The following is a 21,156-nucleotide window of genomic DNA, read 5'->3' as shown; positions in this document are numbered from 1 at the left end:
CAAAACACATTCTTCTTTGGTACGAAACATGTCTCCCACCTTTAATTCGCCTACTGGTCTCGAATGCGGATTATAGAAGACACTGTCGGATGTTTCATCGTCGTGAAGATCCATATTTGTCATATGTTGAGGCGGATTGTAGACATGACTAGGAGGTATTGGTGGTGGTTGATCATCATCTTCATCGTCGTTGTTCAGCATGTGATCAACCTGTATCTCGGTCTCCTCTTCTTCTTCATCAACAACGTCGACTTCTACTTCTGCTTCTGGGTTGAGTTCATCTGACCATTGTGCATCATCTGCATCATCTTCACCAGCTTCATCCTGATCGGTTAGTTGAGACTGTTGAGATGGTATACATGGTTGTAGAGTAATGCACAATGGGCGAAGCACACAGAGGAACAGTTGCAAACAACGCAACATATGTAAGTTTTTTCTTTTGTTATCTTTTTATCTTTCATCTTCACCAACCCCATTCTATTTTGAAATACCAACTTAGTCAAGTGTTATATTATTTCTATTATAGGACGTATCAAGGTTTCGAACTCAAGTCCACGAATTTGTCCCAATGGACCCGATGATTCAACCTTATGTTGAACTCGCCGGTTTTGGTCATATTAGCAAGATTATGTCTTGGTCTATAGATAACAAGTTCATTCTAGCCTTATGAGAAAGATGGAGGCCAGAGACACACACATTTTGGTTTCCAACCGGTGAGTGTACCGTGACGTTAGAAGACGTCTACATGCTTTTAGGACTACGAATTGAAGGCAAAGTTGTTAATGGTAAGACCAACTATGCAAATTCAATTTGCATGGAGCTTTTAGACACTGATTTGTTAGATGATAATGCTAGAGGTCAAGGTATACTACTGTCACGCCTAAAGTCATATTATAATAGTTTATATTTAGATGAGCATTCTATCGAAGATGCTCGAATAATAAAAACTAGGTGTTACATTTGCTGTTAATAGGATCCTTTTTATTTCCCGAAGGTAGTGGTTCTAGCATGCATATTATGTACTTACCTCTAGTTAGACATGTAGATAGAATAGGTAGTTACAGTTGGGGATCTGCTTGTCTAGCCTATCTCTATAGTTCGTTGTGCAAAAACTCCCACAAAGACACATCTACATTTTCTGGATGTGTTGTTTTGCTACAAGCATGGGGTTGGTCAAGACTACCGTCTCTAGCACCGGTCAATAACAACCCTTTCACTTTTCCATATGCAAAAAAGTAAGTTGTTTACATTGCTATATCTTTACTTACTTCCTTAAAGTTTATTACCTCAAACTATTTTTTTTTAACTTTTTGGTGTAGATGGTCGGCACGTGGTATGAGTTACAGCAGATGTTCGAGACACTGTATTACTCAGTATCGCAACCTGTTGGATCACCTACGACCGACAGACGTAAGCAAAATAACTTCATTATTTCGTTATATTATGTTAACTTTTTCTACATTCATTATAATCCTATCTTCTTTCACATTTCAGTTCATTTGGCGTCCATACCTTAATCTAGATCATGAGCATGAGGTCAACGCTGAAGACGCAGCCGTATGGACAGCATGCACACCGATAATACGGTTCACAACTGTGGAGATGCACAACACCGATCGTGTGAAGCTGCAGTTCGATATGGTCCAGAATATCCCAGATCCCCCAGCTAGCCTAGGAGAATGGCATATGCGTAAAGTGAATGACCAATGGAACTTCAACCCTTGGCAAACCTTCGCAAGATCGAAGTGTCGCAAGTGGAAGCACCGTCATGACCATGTCTTAACTGACGCAGTCATGCCAAATGAGGTAAAACCAAGTCGTACTTATATGGCTTGGTACAGATCGGTTGGTTTTCAATTCATCGCCGATGATATGTACCTCTATGACCCGCGCCAGACAAGTTACACACAAGAAGGATCAACATCTAACCCCCAACAACATTCTCAACCCGGTTACTCACAACCCCCTATCCGTCAAACTTTCCGTTCCACAAACACACAAACATACAACTAAAATATGCCATTCACCCAACCCCAATACCAAGAACATACCCCATACCACCACCAACAAATTGACCATCAACCTGAGACCGAACATCGCTTCGCACCCACACCATCACCCTACCAAAGTCGCCTTAGCCAAAACACCAACCGCCCCTCCTCCTACCATAGCCAAGAAGCCCAAACATCACAAAACCAAAACATCCCACAACCATATCTCTTCCAAACACCCCAACAACCTTTCCAACCTTTCCTAGACACATCATTCACACCCATGTCTCCCTTCAACCTTCTCGGTCGCCCATCCATGAGTCAACCACATCCCAACTTCTCTGGCATGGGTCATGAGCTCAGCTACGGCGGTACACCATCATTGCATACTGAAGACTATGCTGACTTGGCTGAATACCTCAACGGACCTTCTCCTGTAGGAGGTAATGACGCTCCTGGCCTCTCAGATGAACAAACACCGGTGCATAATCGTCAACGTGGGTTAGGGCCAAGGGTTAGGGTAGCTAGGGGATGTGGGACCGGAGGTCGGTTAGGTGATCCCAGTCATCACCATTAGGTTTATTAATATCAAGTCGTATTATATCAAATTTATCTTTGTGTAAACTCCAAACATTAGGTTTCTTTGTCTAAACTCCATTTTGGCAAAATTCACATACACATGTTTTGACTGAAACCCTAATTTTGGGTCAACTTCCCAAGGACCTAACTCACTCATTTTTTATGATTTTGAGGTGGGACAAAGTGAATTGGAAAGTTTGAGTTGTCTACTTAAATTGTTATGTTGGACAAAATTTCATAATTCTAAAATAAACACATGTGATAATACAAAACATTATAGGCCACATAACAATTGAAATGTCATAGAGTCCAACTTCAGGTGCCCATACCTTTCTCATAAAAAATGCAAATGATGCAAAATTTTAGTCTGAATTCATTGTCTTGAAAAGATCTACAACTTTTATGTTGAAGGTTTTGTCATTTGAGGCTTTTATCATTCAAACAGAAGGGCTTGAAGTTGGTCCCTTTTGGCAAAATTCACATACACATGTTTTGACAGAAACCCTAATTTTGGATCAACTTCGCAAGGACCTAACTCATTCATTTTTAATTATTTTGAGGTGGGACCAAGTGCATTGGAAAATTTGATATGTCTAATTCAATTGTTATGTTGGACAAAATTTCATAATTCTAAAAGAAACACATGCGATAATACAAAACATTATAGGTCAGATAATAGTTGAAAAAATCAGAAGTCCAACTTCAACTGCCCATAACTTTCTCATAAAAAATCCAAATGATGCAAAATTTATGTCCAAATTCATTGTATTGAAAAGATCTACAACTTTCATGTTGGAGGTTTTGTCATTTGAGACTTTTTTAAGGGAGTCGCCAATTGAATTGGTGCCTCCTCTTAAACCTTACACATAGGCGCCAATTGGATTGGCTATGGCACCTGCCCTAGCCAATCCAATTGGCGCCTCCTTTCAATTTTTAAGAGGAGTCGCCAATTCAATTGGCGTCTCCTCCTAAAAGTGGGGTAGTTTGGAAATTTTTCTGAAACCTAGAGTATTTTGGGATTTTTTTTGAAAAACTGGGTTATCTCGGTAAAAAACCAAAAAGATATAAGTACCAAAAAGACATGAGAATTAAAATTAAAAAACTTATATAAACTACCAGTAATATCTTATTGAATTGTTTAATTTTCTAAAGTTAATTAATTCAATAAATATCTATTATAATTCATAATAAATTATTAATGATATAAAATTATCGATCATATTTATAGAAAAAATAATTCTTAACATAATTACAATTTAATATAAAATAAATAAATTTTAATTTATAACGGCACATCACATGTCTTAATCTAGTTATAATTAATTACAAACTTATTTATACAAATTTTTGGCTTATAAACATCTATTTATATAATAAAATTTGACAATTTAATTAGAAATAATATAAATGACATTAATGTAAAAACTTTTGCTTTATAGATAAAAACAATTATTTAACTTATCAGGTGAGTTACTTTAAGATGCTATTCATTCATGCCCTTCATATGATTGCGCCAGATTAATTGCCTAAGCAAGTAACTTTTATCTACCTGAAAACTGGTAATAAACGATGTAGCTTGTAAAAATCAACCCATCTTGCATATATCTTGCATGACATTTCTGATTCGATCTCAAAACTCAAAATACAACTAAATCAATTTTCATCGTAATCAACCAAAAACATTTCAGAAATAACGGATGGTAAAGTTGCTTGAAAGAATCCACGCCAAAGTAAACTCTATGGTCAATACAACACGAAAAAATATATTAAATCACAAAGGAAAAAAAATAGATTTTTAATAAGTTTTAATAAAAAAATATAAGATCAAGGATAAAAAAAAATAAACCAACACTCAAGAATTGACATCGGAGGACGTCAATGCTTTCGTAAAATTAAAAGTAAACACTTTTGGTACAGGATAACCAAAAAAGAAAGCGGAAAAATAAATAGTACTTGATGAGCTAACTTCAAGAGGTTTTCTAACCAAACGTCGTTTAATTGGAGGAATAAAGGTATGATATTCAATTTCTTGACCAAACCTACTTGTAACTATTATAGTAAAAAGGTTTTTCTCTATCTATCTGAATGTAAACCAAGCACCAAACTTTATGTTGTAAACATCTCTTAATCTGATTCAACCATCATTAAAATATAACTCTTTGTTTTTCTTTATGACTTGTGCTGCAGACTCATTATCTTTGGATCCCGAAGAGTCACATATGGTGCAATCTCGTCTCCAAATTCTTTAGCAAAATATGAAGAAAGTTTTTGCATTATCTATGTTTTATAAAATGCAATTAATTAGCAAATAATAAAATCAAATAGATTAGGCAATTATTATGAGAAAAAATACAAATAACTTGTATTTGCAAACATAATCGATTTATTGGAGAAGATACATGTATCACCTACACTATGGTTGTAAAACTTCATATGATATCTTTGCATTCCTGCAAGCAAATTCGTTATCTGAGTGATATATTCATCATCACTAACATTTGCAACTTTTATATCGAGAAATTTGCCAATAATTTTCTGTTGGAGAAATTTTCCATTTTTTCAAAAGGATGATTTCTTGAAGTAGTAGTTTATATTTGTTTGTTAAAAGACGTAAGTGATGGAGAGGTAGTAGTAAGTGTGTGACAATTTCATGGAGGAGAATTACGAATCATTTATTGTCATGTTATCTACAAAACCTATATAAGTACACTTATACACCTATATAACTTATTTATTTTAAGAAGCTATGCATGCAAGTCCTTGCATGTGATTGTGCTAGGTTAACTACCTAAGTAAGGAAGTCTTACCCTTGCATGTGATTCTACATGCAAAAATCATATAATGTTTAGTGTAAAAAATTAAAAAAATATATTAATATATTTTTTTATATTAATTGGTTTTTCATATCAAAATAGGAATAATTTAATGTCTTTCATTTAATAAAAACTAATAATATATGTTTTTAACACAAAAAAAAAGTAATGTGTAAAAATAAAGTGTAAAAATAAGTGGTTTGATATGAAAAAAAAAATTAAAAGTATATTAATATAATTTTTTTATATCGGTTCTGTTTTTCTTTAAAAATTTATAAATAATTTAAAAAAATAAAGTGTAAAAATTATTTAAATTATTTTATATATTAATTTAAAAATACAATTCAAATTAATAAACAAATATAATAATTAATTACAAACTTATTTATATAAGTTATTGGCTTATAAACATTTATTTGTAACAAAATTTAATATTTATATTAGAAATAATATGAATGTCATTAATACAAAAACTTTTACTTTATAGATAAAAGCAATTATTTAAGTTATCATGTGAGTTACTTTAAGAAGTTATACATAAGTCCTTGGATGTGATTGTGATGTCATCTAAAAAACTTATATAAGTACACCACACACTTATATATAGTTTATATACATAGGGTTAAGGAGGGAAAATTGACTTTTCTAGAGTTTGCTATTAGACCTTGTAACTTTTAGTATAATAAACATATTTATCACTCATTGTATTTTTTTTTTAATGGAATCATTCATTGTTGTTGTCTGATAATATTTGGGAATGAATTCTTCCTGCAACTGGACCAATATTCAGCAACCAGCTTAGAGAATGAAGAGTTTGTATCCATTAGCTTTGAAGGTTCATCGTATTCCATCAGTTTCCCTTTAATAATAACCACCAAAATATTATGAGGCAAAAGATAATACTAATACTACAGAAACAGTAGCATGTATAATAAGGTAATAACATACCATAAGATAAAACCATAATCATGTCACTGTCTATTACAATTGGAACTCTGTGAGCCACGGTTATGACTGTGCATTCTTCAAATTCCTCTCTGATTACTCTTTGTAAAATGGCATCTGTAGCAGAGTCAATGGAGGCAGTAGCTTCATCCAGAACAAGAATTCTGTTTCTCTTAAGTAAAACCCTTCCAAGACAAAACAATTGGCGTTGTCCTAAGCTCCAATTTCCACCTTCATCACTCACTGCAAAAAATATTCAAAATTAGGATTCCACAACTTGTATATTCATAAAACCATATATAAAGACTCACCAGAAGAGTCCAAGAGACTTGGTAGCTTGCTGATTGTTTCCTTAAGCTGACATTTCTCTACAGCCTAAATATACAAATCAAATATAAAATTATTGAATGTTTCATGTCAAATTCAACTACACTTAATGCTAAATATTAAGATTAGTTTATTCACCTTCCAGATATCATCGTCTGAGTACAGGCCAAGAGGGTCCAGGTTTGTCCTAATGCTGCCCTTGAAAAGAGTTGGTTCTTGAGGGATTATGCTTAGCTTCATTCTCAAATCCTTCAACCCCATTGAGCAAATGTTCAACCCATCTATGAGAATATCACCTCTTGATGGCTCAACTAAGCGAAACAAAGCACTAATCAGTGTACTTTTTCCACTTCCAGTCCTTCCGACAACTCCTACCCTACTCCCTTCTTTAAATGTACAAGTGATTCCCTTAAGAACTAATGGAGCATTAGGACGATATCTGATCTGAAACCAATGTAAAAAATTGGCATCAGAGCAGAATTTTTATGTTCACTTTATAAATAAAAAGATAAAACTTAAAGTAGAGGTAGAAATAAAATATTATACTATAATCAGCCAATAATCCAACAATTTTCTCTATATTTCAAGTTGATATCAGAGATTCGGGGTTGGATTGAATGCTTCACGTTACAAGTCAATTTCATGAAGATGAGTTAGGCCATAAAAAAAGTCTAAGACATTTATCCAGATTTACCTCCAAGTCTTGAAGATCAATCGTTCCCTTGGAAGGCCACAAAGATGGTGGCCAGTTATTATCCACAATAGCATGAGGCTCAACTGGTATATGAATGAATTGTTTGATTCTTTCAATAGATATAATATTGTTGGATAAGTTGGAAAACCATCTACTCCAAAATATTTGGGTTGATGTCAAGGTAAAAGCATAAGAAAGAGACAGCCCCACAAGACCTGCACAGAACAGGAAAGTTGCTACGAGTTATAAGCTTGAACAGAATTTTATCGCAGTAATTGGTAATTGACCTATTATTTTATAGGTTTAAATATATTTACTCTTTGCAAACATTACATTTTACTCTTCGTCCTTGAATTTTATTTGTATGAAATTTATGTTAAAATTGATCTTCGTAATACATAGAAGTAGACTATTCAAGTGTACTCCCTCAAATATGACTTATATTAGGACTAAAATGAGATACAGTATCAATTTCAATTTTTGCATGGACTAGAACTAAAAAACATGGACCAAAAACAAAATTTGATACGTTTGTAAGGATGAAAAGTATATTTAAGCATATATTATTTTACTACCTGGGGATACATATCCATGAGGAAGTAGAATAATCAACAAAGATGCAGTGACGACAGTCAAATTTTGGAGTGCTTCAATCCTTAAAACTACCCATTCCATTGCCGCATTGGAATGAAAGAACAATGAAGCATCTGTGTCTACAAGTGTTAAGTAGTTTTTGAAAAATCTGTCTACCATGTTGAATGCTCTTACAGTAACCACTCCAACTGATGTCTCGGATGCAAAATTCATGACTGGAGCTTTGGTTGTTCCATTGATCCGTATTAGTTCCCTTGCAGTGGCTTGATAATATTGCTTAATGGGAATGAGAAAAAGAGATTTAGAAGTTACTGGCTCAATTATCTAACCTTGGATAGGGAATAAAGAATCAAGAAAAACTGGAAAGTGGATAAACCTGAATGTATATTGATGCAACCATTTCAGGAACAGCAACAATGAGAACTTGCCATGTGACTGAAACCATTATACAAATTATCACCAAAATTTCAAGTGCTAAACTTGCTACAATGGTGATGGAATAAGGTATATCAAAGTCCAAAATACTCAAATCTGATGAAGCCTGCACAAGAGAGAAGAAAATTTTAGCCTAAATTAAATATGAGGGGTTATGAAATCATAATAAATGGAAAAAATCTTACTCTAGTTAAAATCCTTCCTACAGGAGTTGAATCAAAGAAAAGCATTGGAGCATTGAAGATAGCTGTAGTGAATTTTGAGAAGAAAGCAGTAGAAGCTTTTAATCCAAGAAGTGTAGCCAAGTAAGACCTTACATATACAAAAGCAGCACTAGCAAAAGAAACTAATGTATAAACTCCAATCAAGGTGGCATTAGTTACTTTTGAAATTTCTATGGCTATAGCAAGCCAGAAGGTTGATGCAGTTTGAAAAGCCATGAAACCACACTTTGCTAACAGGATGAAACACAACATGAATGTCCCTTCGGAATAATTAATATAATCCCAAAATGGCTTCCATCCAACATTACCAATAACTTTTTCTTCCTCTTGTGTAAGTTGCGCACCAATTGGACCCTTGATACTAGAAATCTCTCCCTCACTCTGATTTTAAGTGAGATAAAAACCTTGAGAGTTTTGAGGATTAGACAAAACTTCGTTTTCAAAACCTCTTTTATGTTCATTATCCTGATTCAACTCAGTAATTGTGTCTTTATGAGCACTCACAAGTATTTCAAAGGCTGTTCCTGCTGTTAGGAGACTCTCATAACTACCTGATTGAATAACTTTTCCACCCTCCATTACCTAGAATTTTAATTCATCAGGTTAGTATCAACTTCTGAGAGAAATACATATGTTAAATGAAATACTTTACCAAGATTGAATAACTTTTCCATGTTCCATTACCTAGAATTTGAATTCATCGGTGTTAAATATGTTCAATTGTAATATAATAACCATCTAAATGAAATACTTTACCAAGATAGTATCAACTTCTGAGAGAAACTCCACTTGATGTGTAACTAGAATAACAGTTTTCTCTCTTAAAGCAGTCATGACACAATCCTGTAATGTTGTAGACACAGTAAATTTGATACACCAACAATAGTTTTCTAGTTTCCTTTAGTCATGTCATAGAGTTAAATTTAAATTTGAAGAACTTGGTTGTTAAAAGTAAATTTGACCAGCAAAAAGGTCTAACCAAAATTAGAGTTCCCTTTATCTTATGTATAGATTAACGATTTAAAATGATAAAAGTGATATTTACTTCCATTGAATAGTATTGCAGCTGATGTGCATCAACTGCACTGAAAGGATCATCAAGGAGATAGATATCAGCATCATTATAGACTGCTCTAGCTAGTTGAATCCTTTGTTTCTGTCCTCCACTCATGTTTATCCCTCTCTGACCAATTTCTGTAAAATCACCATGGCTAAAATCATTGATATCCTTATCTAAAGCACAAGCTTTAATTGCTTTCTCATATCTTGTTTTGTCCATTGGCTTGCCAAAGAGTATATTATCTTGAACTGTTCCACTTAGTATCCATGAAGATTGGGAAACATAGGCAAAAGTGCCACCTACATTAATCTGTTTTCCATTATAGTGAAATATGATAAGGAGAAAAAGTGTAAGATACTAATATTATGCTTATTCATATGAGTTTGGCATGATAAAGTTTAAATGTGAAAATAGTCAAGTCAAATCTAAATGGGTTAATTAGGAACTAACAGTTCCTGATATCTTATGAATTTCTCCAAGTATTGCATACAAAAGTGATGATTTCCCAGCTCCAACTGGTCCACAAACTGCAATTTTATGTCTCCATTTGATTTCTAAATTTACATCTTCTAAAGTTGGAAACACGGATTCAAGATCCCAAATGAATTTGCCATCTTGAATTTCCACAGCATTAACAGAACATTCCTTGAATTTTCTTTCACTATCGTCATTGATTAGTTCTTCATCGAGCAAAAGGTTATTAAGACGATCGAAGGAAACCTTAACTTGAATCATAATGGATAGAGCCTCTGGGACCATTTTAACAGGCGCCCCCGTGTTCTTCAATGTTACAAGAACTGTGAAAATAGTTTCAGCATTCAATGGTGCACTCTGGGTAACCACACATCCAATGAGAACAACAGCAGAAATAACAGTAGGAGACATCCAATAAAGAAATGAACTAGAAGCTTTCAAGATCTGTGCCTTAGACAACCATACAAACTCTTTATCGCGTAGCGACTGGAGTAAATTCTTGAATTTTTCTTCCCATGATTGTAACTTAATGATCTTCATACTATTTAGAATCTCTGAAGTCGATCTAAGACGCTTTAATTATTATAATTATGTTTTAAAAAAAAATCGGGCCCATTTTTGTAATTAGAACAGGGCCTCCGATATAATTGGGCCGGCCCTGGTGAGGTTAAATAGTGAAGTTTTTCAGTTCCCCTTCAGTTAAAATTGTCACGGGAGAGTCCTTCCCTTCAAACAGACTTCTCAACAGCATAATTGGAAGATATAAAAGACTCCCGTAATACTCTCACTCGAGCGATTTCCTTTGCATTGATACACTACCATCAAAATCATCATCCTCATCTCCGGAATCAACATCAGAACCAATATCTGATGACAAATCATCTTCTGCATCCTCACCTTGTCCAACACCATTTCCAACCTTAAAGTCTTCACAAGCATCCTCAACATATGCTCTTGTTACTTGCCCCATTTCATCATCTAACTTGCTCCTCCTATATCCAACCAATTCCCTATCAACCCTAGCTTTCCGAGGGCTCAAAATCACAAGCTCGGCAAGCTTCCGTCGCGCCAAATACAAATCATTAGGTTCAACCAACTCACCTTTCCTATAAGCCTCCCTAAGAAAAACAGTGTGAAGCTTCCCATGATTCCCTCTGGTGGAGACGTAGAAAATCCCCTGATGCTGAAGCAAAAATTCCTTCAACTTTTTTGGCAAGTGCATTGCCATCCGAAAATGCGCAATTCTCTCCAAAGTAATCTTCTTCTCCACGGTCAAGGATAACAATTCATGAATGGTGGCAACAGCCCTTTTCTCCATTCTCTTCTGTGCCTCAATTGACCTCAAGTCATACCCAGAAACATCCTCATAAGGTGACCAATAAGGTAGCCTTTGCCACTTCCACATTGCAATCCTAAAATACTTGCTTATCTTAAAACCAGGTGGAAAATCAATCAAAAACGAAAACCTAACATCTTCAGCATCACTACCTCTCTCTCTATAAACTTTCTCCCTAGCATCTTCAATTGCACATGTTCCTAACTTAGGGTCAAATTCAACAAGCTCAATGTACTTGTTCCTAGTTTCTTTAGCGTCAATTAACCTAAATAATTCAGGGTACCTCAAAACAACCGAGTATTCAAAATCATCCGGGAGCCCAAGGGCTGATCGCGCAATCCTCACATGCTCGAGGCGTAATCGGAGACCATTCGACATCATGAGGAGCTTGCGGAGGCGCGTGACAGCTTGCGAAACTTGATCTGCAAGCACGAGACGCTCCTGTTCAATCTGAAGAATGGCCATACGGGTTAACCTACAGAAGAGGATGCGCTGAACTGGGTGCTCGAAGATTTCGAACACGTGCGGGAATTTAAGAAGAAACGCGCTGGATTCATGGCGCGTGAAGCCTATGCGATGAGCTAGGGTTTCGAGACGAGGGATTGGGATCGATTGATTGGGTTCAGAGAGGATAAGGTTCTGAAATTTGAGGACTTTTCGAGTTTTCTTCTCAATTTCCATATAATTGTCGTAGCCATGATCGCGAATTCTTAGTTGTTTTTTGGGGATTGAGGTAGATTGTGACATTTCTCTGATGGGATTGAAATTGGGGTTGTGTTGGTGGTGATGAATCCATTGTGAATTTTCGAGATTTTGCTTTACGAAATTGGAGATGCGAAAAATTAAGAGTCGCATTTTTAGGGTTTTGAAGATTTAGGGTTTATGCAGTGATTTCGGCTATGGAGGATGGTTGATCGAGTGTGAAGTGTGAACTATGAAGTTGGAGAAATGGAGAGTTATTAGAGCGGGAAGGGGCGTTTTGGGGATTTAGGGTTTAATGGAATTATTTTCAGTTTTGGGTCGGATTGTAAGTTATAGCCAAATATATTGATTATTTATGTAACTTTAAGTTTATTGTTAAACAAAATAAGGTATATTTGAAAAAAAAATTATGAAACATTGTTAATTATTAATATATGAAAATTCTATATATTGATGTCATTGTAAATTCTATAATATGAAAGTTATGTGGATTATTTTTGTTTATTTAAACAATTGTATTTGCATCTCACACATAAAATTAAACCTTGGATATTTGTATTTGCTTCTCGCACATCTTACTACAAGGCTTTCTTTAGCTTTATGAGAATGATGCTGAGCTTGGATTAGACTTACAGGGACAGAACAAAATGAGAACTACGAAGCACTTTCTGTTAACAAAAGAATATTGTTTGCAAGACACTGATGCTTCTGGTATTCATGTGTAGAGGTATGATACTAATTCAGTAGTTTTGTTGCTATATAATTAATTCAATAGATTTTTGTTGCCCATTGTTTGTCGTTCAATTAAGATTTTATAAAATTGTTTTTCTTTTTCTTAATTTTTTAATTTCAGTTTTATTTTTATGTTTTGGATTATACCATAATAAGGTTGTTTTGAGAGAAGACATCCTCAAGTCCACTAAACATCAAAATAGATGATAAGATATAATCAAGAAATAGAATATAAATTGCCACAGTTGGTTTGGTTATGGTTATGGTTTGGTTTAATCTAACAACAAAACGTGTTTTTTTCATGTAATCTTGTCAATAATGTTATCTCGATATAATTTGTGACATACGAAATATCTATTCTACTTTAATGTTATAGAGTTAAGGTTAATTTTGGATAATGTCTTGTTTTTTCTGTTTCTGTGTGTTTTATTGGTTCTATGGCAATGCCAGTTCTGATATGGGTGGGTCCGGGCATGCACGTCCAGGCACACCCTATTTAAATTGAAAAAATTTATAATCAGAAAATTTTAGGGATGTACATCTCTAGATACACCTTTATTTTGTAAAAAAAAGGCGTGTCTGAATATGCATATCCGAAAAATATCTTGATGAGAGTATATGATTTCTAAGGTTCTACATGATCTACAACTTGTATAAAAAAGGTTTTTTATTCCATTTTCTTTAGAAAACCATAATGAATACATATCCCCATTTTTCATTTGTGTATTTGAATGACACAAATCCCACACTTCAACTTAGGATCTTCGGGGACATACTTCTCGTTGATCTGAAATCCAAGTTGAATACTCTCCTATAATATTCAGAAAATCAAAGAGTTATTAAACTCGAGTTTCGTTCACCCTCGATTAACAATGAAGAGAAGATACAATTTGTGATACTTGAACTGAAGACATGTAATGAAATTAAGATTATATGGAAATCCTTTTATCGTTACTCAACAAAAAGTTTGATTGAAGTGGATGCGACGATTGCAAGATTATCCGAAGATATTATAAGGATGTTACAATGTCGTGAACCACCCGTTTATAATATAATATTAAATTTATGTTAACGTTAATTATTATCTATGTAATGTTTATTTTGATGTTAACTTATTATATTTTTCAATTACTCTGTTATTATTCTTGATTGTTTCTGCTTTGAAGTAATAAGCATATTCTAAAAATGTATTTTTGGATTAACCTTTTATGCATAGATATATCTTCGAACTAAATTTTTAATAAAATAAAGATGTTCTATCAATTTGTTCGGAAGAGTGTGAAAAAAGTACATCCCAAATAGCCCTGAATCATCGGTGCCAATTGGGTTTGGATTTGGGAGAATTGAAACTAATAAATAGTTGAAACTAATAAATAGAAAATGGAAGCTTTCGAATGAAGAATACACTAGAGGGACAATCACAAACACACGAGATGAAGACACCACCACGGCTAGGTTTCATATAAAATAAAAACTACAATACTCTTTTTTGTTGTCTACTACTACAAATCCTTGTAATAACCAGGCAGCTTAAAAATTAAGATTTTTTTTCAAAACAAAACACTGCAGTCACAAAACTCATAACAATTTTGCTTTCCTACTTGACTGAGTTCAGCGAGTTTCCCAGCTCCGATTCTACCATCGCAACACGCCATAGAGAGTTTGGGATGTAAAATCGTACGATCCCACGGAGCAACTCACAAAATACGTAACAAAATCCCGCAAATAAATATATACATCCCCTTCATTAAGTACATCATAGAGTATCCAACGCAGTTTCTTGAAGGAAAATTATATCCTGTAATAAATTAGTATCAAAATTTAAAAGTACAGACATTCAATCAAGTGACTGATATGTAAGCAAATGCATGTGGCTTGCTTCAAGTGAAGCCCTTAATTTCTTAACAGCATAAAGCTTCAAGATCATCGCAATTATTTGTTTAAAGAGGTGTTCAGAAATAGAGGTGTTGATGGTTTGGCTTTATTGATATCCAATACATACCCACATAAGAACCACTAAAATGGTTAAATATCAAAATCCAGTTTTCATCACTAAGAACTTCTGAACCTATTTACAAAGAATAATAGAAGAGGAAAACAAAACAAAAATTGTCAAAGTAAACACAATGCCACTTGAAGAACATGTCATCGTCATCGTGGAAAGAAGTTTTATCATCATTGTTATACGTATATGTTCAATCAATGTAGTCTTCGTTTGTTGTAGTGTGTGTAAGTTTGATCTAGAACTGCAATCTACCTCCACTGAGCGTAGAAATTTTCTGCCACCGCCATGAATATAGGTTTTTTCTCCCTCTTGCATAGCTTAGGTTCTTTCAACGTGCCATCGTAAGTCTAGATCTAAAATTGTGGTCTACCATTGTCGATTTTCCATCTTCGAACCACCATCTTAAACTTGTTTTGCTACTTCCAATTGGGGTTGTTTCTAATTTGTCTACCATTGTCGATTTTCCATCTTCGAACCACCATGTCAAACTTGTTTTGCTGCTTCCAATTGGGGTTGTTTCTAATTTCTCCCCCAGAGCAAGATCCATCGGAGTTAATCATCCCTTCCTTCGAGATATGGTTGAACATGGTTTGTACTAATGTTTTAGTCCCGAGAATGATTAAACGAGAGTGAAAAGAAACACAAAGTACTAATTTGGTTTGATATGAAATTCTCCTTCTCATTTTTTTCTTTTCTGTTCAATTTAGTGGGTTTAATATGAAATTCTTATTTTCAATGACATAATGTGTTTAGTGTTTGCAATGAATTGGATATCACTTTATAACCGGTTGTATAAACTATGATATCCAAATCCATTTAAATGGACCGGTTTAAACCATTTGAACACAAATCCAATTTTTTTAAATATGGTTTTGGATATGGAAATGAACTTAGTTATAAAACCGGTTAATATGCACACCACTAGAGACAAAGGAGTCCATGACTAGGTTAATACCTTTACTTCCTGAGTTACTATTTTTCTTTGGAAACAATAAAGTAACACAAAGTTTCTCTTGGTTGAAAATCTGAGTTTACATCAGCTATCATCCTCAATATAATCTATGAGGAGTCCATGTCTAGGTTGATACCTTTACTTCCCGAGTTACTATTTTTCTTTGGAAATAATAAAGTAACACAAAGTTTCTCTTAGTTGAAAATCTGAGTTTACATCGGCTATCATCCTCAATATAATCTAGGAGGAGTCCATGACTAGGTTGATACCTTTACTTCCTGAGTTACTATTTATCTTTGGAAATAATAAATTAACACAAAGTTTCTCTTGGTTAAAAATCTGAGTTTACACCAGCTATCATCCTCAATATAATCTAGGAGTCCATGACTAGGTTGATACCTTTACTTCCTGAGTTACTATTTTTCTTTGGAAATAATAAAGTAACACAAAGTTTCTCTTGGTTGAAAATTTGAGTTTACATCAACTATCATCCTCAATATAACCTAGGAGGAGTCCATGACTAGGTTGATACCTTTACTTCCTGAGTTACTATTTTTCTTTGGAAATAATAAAGTAACACAAAGTTTCTCTTGGTTGAAAATCTGAGTTTACATTAGCTATCATCCTCAATATAATCTAGGAGTCCATGACTAGGTTGATACATTTACTTCCTGAGTTACTATTTTTCTTTGGAAATAATAAAGTAACATAGTTTCTCTTGGTTGAAAATTTGAGTTTACATCCGCTATCATCCTCAATATAATCTAGGAAAGCCTCCCCCATTTTCATGGTTAACTATGAAGTGTGCTTCTCCCTAAGTTAACACAGTGGCCAATCAATCACATAAAAATCTCACTTCAGTTATGAGAAACCATCGGAGTCTAGCGCAAGTGGTTGGTCTGCACGATGTATGAGCATTGTAAAACCTGGATACTGAGTTTGATTTCTAATTATATAAAAAGTTAAGATGTCGTAGAAACAAGAAACTTAACTCCATATTGTTGCTTCTAAAGTTTCAAAACTATACAAGAGATGGGAATGGATTCTCTCAAATGATATTTTGACTGATGGAAATCTTAGCCATCTCTTAAAAATGAGACGGGTGAGAGTGAGGTTCAGGGCCGACCCTATGCATGTGCAGCATATGCTGCAGCACAGGGGCCCAAATATTAGAGGGTCCAAATTTTTGAAATTTTCAATTTTTTTATTTATAAATATTAATAAAAATAAATAAAATGTTATTAAAAAAACTCAATAATCGAAAGAAATATTATGATAAAAACTCAATACATACAAAAATCAAGATTGATCAAAACTCAAAAATAATTATAATTAAATTTATTTTTAATTTATATATAAATATATTTTTGATATATTTTTTTTAATTATTATAATTATGTTTTAAAAAAAATTGGGCCCATTTTTGTAATTAGAACAGGGCCTCCGATATAATTGGGTCGGTCCTGCTTATTAGCCTTATTGATAATCAAGTAGATTGGAATTGAAGGTTCATTAAGTCTAACGTTCCTACTGATATTGTTGAGAAGATTCATGCTATTGTGCCTCCCCAAAGGGATATTAACTAACAAGACATTTGAATTTGGAGTGGAACTACAAATTGAGAATTCTCTATTGTTGGTTCTTATGAGAATATTAATTAACCTACTCAAGCGATGCAACATACGAATTGGAGAAATATTTGGAAGCTGAGAGTTCCTGAAAAAATTAGGAATTTGGTGTGGATGTTGTATCATAAAGGTTTAAAAACCAATATGTTTCTTCATAAGCTCAAGCTTAGAGACCCATTCTGTGGGGACCGTCCAGGTGAAACATAGTCTATCATGCATGTTTTGAGGGATTACCCGGTGGCTAAGGAAACCTGGAAATGGTTACTCCATCCTAAGTTTCGTGTTATCTTATTTAGTCTATCTTATGATGATTGACTTGAGATTAATATGAATAAGAATTTTGGCAGTCAAGGAATTGGTTGGCAAACCATTTTGGGCTACTGCATGTCATAAGCTTTGGCTATAGAGAAATCGGAAGATCCATAATCAATATTTTATGTTGCCTACCATGCTAGCCAAAGACATCCAAATTGCTTCAGATCATTATAGGCACGCCATGACTATGCAGCAACCTGTTGTGCATGATCGGAAAAATAGCAAGTGTACTATTTTTACCGATGTAGTAATAAGGAGTTTTATTTCCAAGTATCGATCTCAAGGATTGCGTAGGAAATACTTATTTTAATTGGATTCTATCAGAACAAAAAGATAATGGTTTGGTTGTTTTGAAATAGAGAACACGAAAATAGTAAAAATAATTGATTAAGATAAAAGATGCTAGGGTGAGTGGTTGAGTTACCCGGTTATGAATTCAGTCAAGATTTCCTTAATACATATGAAACATTCAATCACCTAACCTCAGAATGTTCTTACTTAAGTCTTTAAGGAAGAAACTCTTAAACTACTAATTCTTACTCAAATGTCCATTCAATTAATCATTGGTTTTAATCATACAAAATATCAAGGTTTACGGTGATTTACGAAAGTTACTAGTCCTAGATGATGCATTCATAAACCCAATTGTGTGAAAACCCTAACAATCACAATCCTGTTATTGAAAGTCATAGATCAATTTGTATTTGTCCGATACAAACGCATAATAACATCACACAATTGAATTGAAATACGTAACATAGTAATCAAGAAATCATTTGTTCAAAGCCATAACCTGCGATAACATCAGGACCACCCCCTAGCATCAGGGGGTTTAGCCTCTCATAGTACTTAAAGAACTCATAAAGTAAAGATTAGACATTACAAAGAATTAGGAGAGTTTGATCTTCAATGGTTGATACCCTTGAATCTCGCCGTCTTCAAATCCGTCGTATTCGCTATCTTCTCCAATGCAATGCGTTCGTTCGTCTGTCAAAAGGTAATGTCTTCTTTCTCTTCCAGGCCTTCTTATAGTTTCAGATCACTTTCTTCCAAGCAAAAGGTCCAAACTACCCTTAATGAGCAGAATCGGTTCACAAGGCAAAAATTAGGTTTTCCATGTTGCGTCCAATCAACACGGCCGTGTGTCACCACACGGGTGGCCGTGTTGATCACCATAATTAATTATTTTCAGCATCAGCTACAGAGGCAACAACACGGGCCGTGTTCCTACACACGGGTGCCCGTGTTGATGCACTGTTTTAATCAACACGGCCGTGTGGTGGAACACGGGTGCCCGTGTCGATCTCTGTTTTTCTTCTCCTCTCTTGCCCTGCCTGACCAACAACACGGGCAGTGTTGTGGCGGGTGCCTGTGTTGACCTGCTGTTTCTTCATATTTTTGCCTTTCAGAGTGTCCATAACTTCACCATTCTTGCTTTTAAACCTGTGCAATGACCTGTAACAATGACACTACCAAACGAAGCATAAACGATATCTTTTTGACATAAACTTGTAATCAAATGCAATGCGATACCAAATCAACAAAACATGATAATTGACTCCAAAGCAACTAAAAACACACATAAATCTTACCAAAGTGATGAAAATATGTCGGATTAACGACGGGAATTCAATGGAAATGGTGACCGATCACAACCCCAAACTTGTCTCATTGCTTGTCCTCAAGTGATGTATTGAGTCCAAACAAAGGTCACCCCCGACTTCATTTTCCACAATGCAACCTAGTCTTTCACCATTTGTGTTCTTCCTTTTCAATCGAGTTTCAGGTCTCTCCGATTCAGGCAGTTTACCACATTTCCACATCAGAAACCTCTTCACCTGCAAGCTTTTCAAACACTCACAATATCTCTCAGGGCTAGGTGTGTATACTCACAGCACAATATGCAATACCAAACTCTTAACTTTGAATACATTCTAATGTCACTACCACAGCAGATTCCACACACTTTTTGAGGTCTTTTTATGTTGTAACAGGGCTTGGGTACGGTGGGATAAACAAAAAAATTGGATACCAAAGGGTTTTGAACTCGGTATTCATGTTGTGTGATTTTTCTTTCTCTTTTTTTTCGTGCATCACGTATACTCTGGGGTTAATTTCACTCTTTTGACTCTTTTTCTACTCAAATTTTCCGAGCATTTTATATCTGTTAGAGTCTTAAGTCTCGGCAAGTGCATTTTTCTCTTTTGTTTTTCTTTTCTCTTTTTTTTTTTTTTTTCTTTTAAAGAAAAAAACATACTATTTTTATTTTTGTATGATCTCATATTATGCACTTGCCTTCTCTTTCAAGATTTCCACCCCAAACTTAGTTTTATTGCACATCTTGCAATTCACACAATCATACCGAGTTATGACACAAAAGGAAATGAATGATTAAAAGTTAACAGGGGGTTTATGATGAATAATGCTTAAAAGTTAACATGGGGTTTACGATGAATAAAATGGCTAAGGCTCAACGGGGTTTACGAAGGGAAACATACATATAGGGATGGTTAGAAAGGCCCTGGCTAAACAAACAACTTGCCTCAGTGTGTGTTGTCATGTTGTGACGTGTCAACAAGACATACGCAAAATCAGAGTGATAAAGTCATACCTGGCTGAACTCTCATGTTGATATTTCGTGTTTGGCTTTTTGTGATCTCACCATGTTGGTTAGCTTGCAAGCTCTGAAGTCTCCTCGTGTTATGTGGTTCTTTTCTGACTCGGTCTTTCCATACCGCTTTCTCGGTCCGGTGTCCCCAAATTGTGTCCGACTTCTTTTCTCAAGGTTGCATCACTTTCGGGGTGCCTTATCAGCCTAAGTTTGAGGGGTGTCATTCATCCACTATCATTGATCCCGGGCTCGTCCAACCGTTTCTCATCACTCTGTATAGACAGTAGGTCCAAAAGAACAGAAAACAAACAAAACAAACAAACATACTAATATAATGATAACATAACAAGAACAAAACAAATTGAAAGAAAATAAAAACATGAAAGGAGAACCCCCCCCCCCCCCCCACACACACACACATGAACTAAACATTGACCTCAATGTTTAAATTCAAACACGAAGGGGACTTACAGTGATCACTGTTGAGGGGGAGGCGGGGGATCGTGCGGGAAATGCAACATCAGACGTTGCATCATGGCCTGCATGTCATCCATGATTGTCCCTTGCCGGAACAGTTCCACTCTCTGTCTATCTAATTCCGCACCTTGTCTGGTCTGCTCGGTGCGGAGAGTTCCCATCTTCGTCTGGATCCAACCCCACTGGTCTTGAGACATAAAAGAGGACCCTTCACCATGTAGGCTCGAATCATGTGGGGGTGGCATACCGTGGGTAGCTTGCC

General features: G+C 34.9%; 1 protein-coding gene and 1 pseudogene across 1 annotated transcript; both read right to left on the bottom strand.

Annotated features, from left to right (window-relative positions):
• Positions 1-5,901: 5,901 nt before the first annotated feature.
• LOC127097693 (ABC transporter C family member 8-like) lies at positions 5,902-10,715 on the bottom strand (annotated as a pseudogene).
• Positions 10,093-12,498, bottom strand: LOC127097694 (protein ROOT PRIMORDIUM DEFECTIVE 1). The gene has a single exon (XM_051036186.1). The coding sequence runs from the start codon at positions 12,325-12,327 to the stop codon at positions 10,921-10,923; it is 1,407 nt and encodes a 468-aa protein (XP_050892143.1). The 5' UTR covers positions 12,328-12,498; the 3' UTR covers positions 10,093-10,920.
• Between the last annotated feature and the right edge of the window lie 8,658 nt (positions 12,499-21,156).

Source organism: Lathyrus oleraceus, chromosome 6, assembly GCF_024323335.1.
Source record: "Lathyrus oleraceus cultivar Zhongwan6 chromosome 6, CAAS_Psat_ZW6_1.0, whole genome shotgun sequence".
In the NCBI taxonomy this organism is placed as follows: Eukaryota; Viridiplantae; Streptophyta; class Magnoliopsida; order Fabales; family Fabaceae; genus Lathyrus; species Lathyrus oleraceus.
This window is presented reverse-complemented; position numbering and strand designations above follow the sequence as displayed.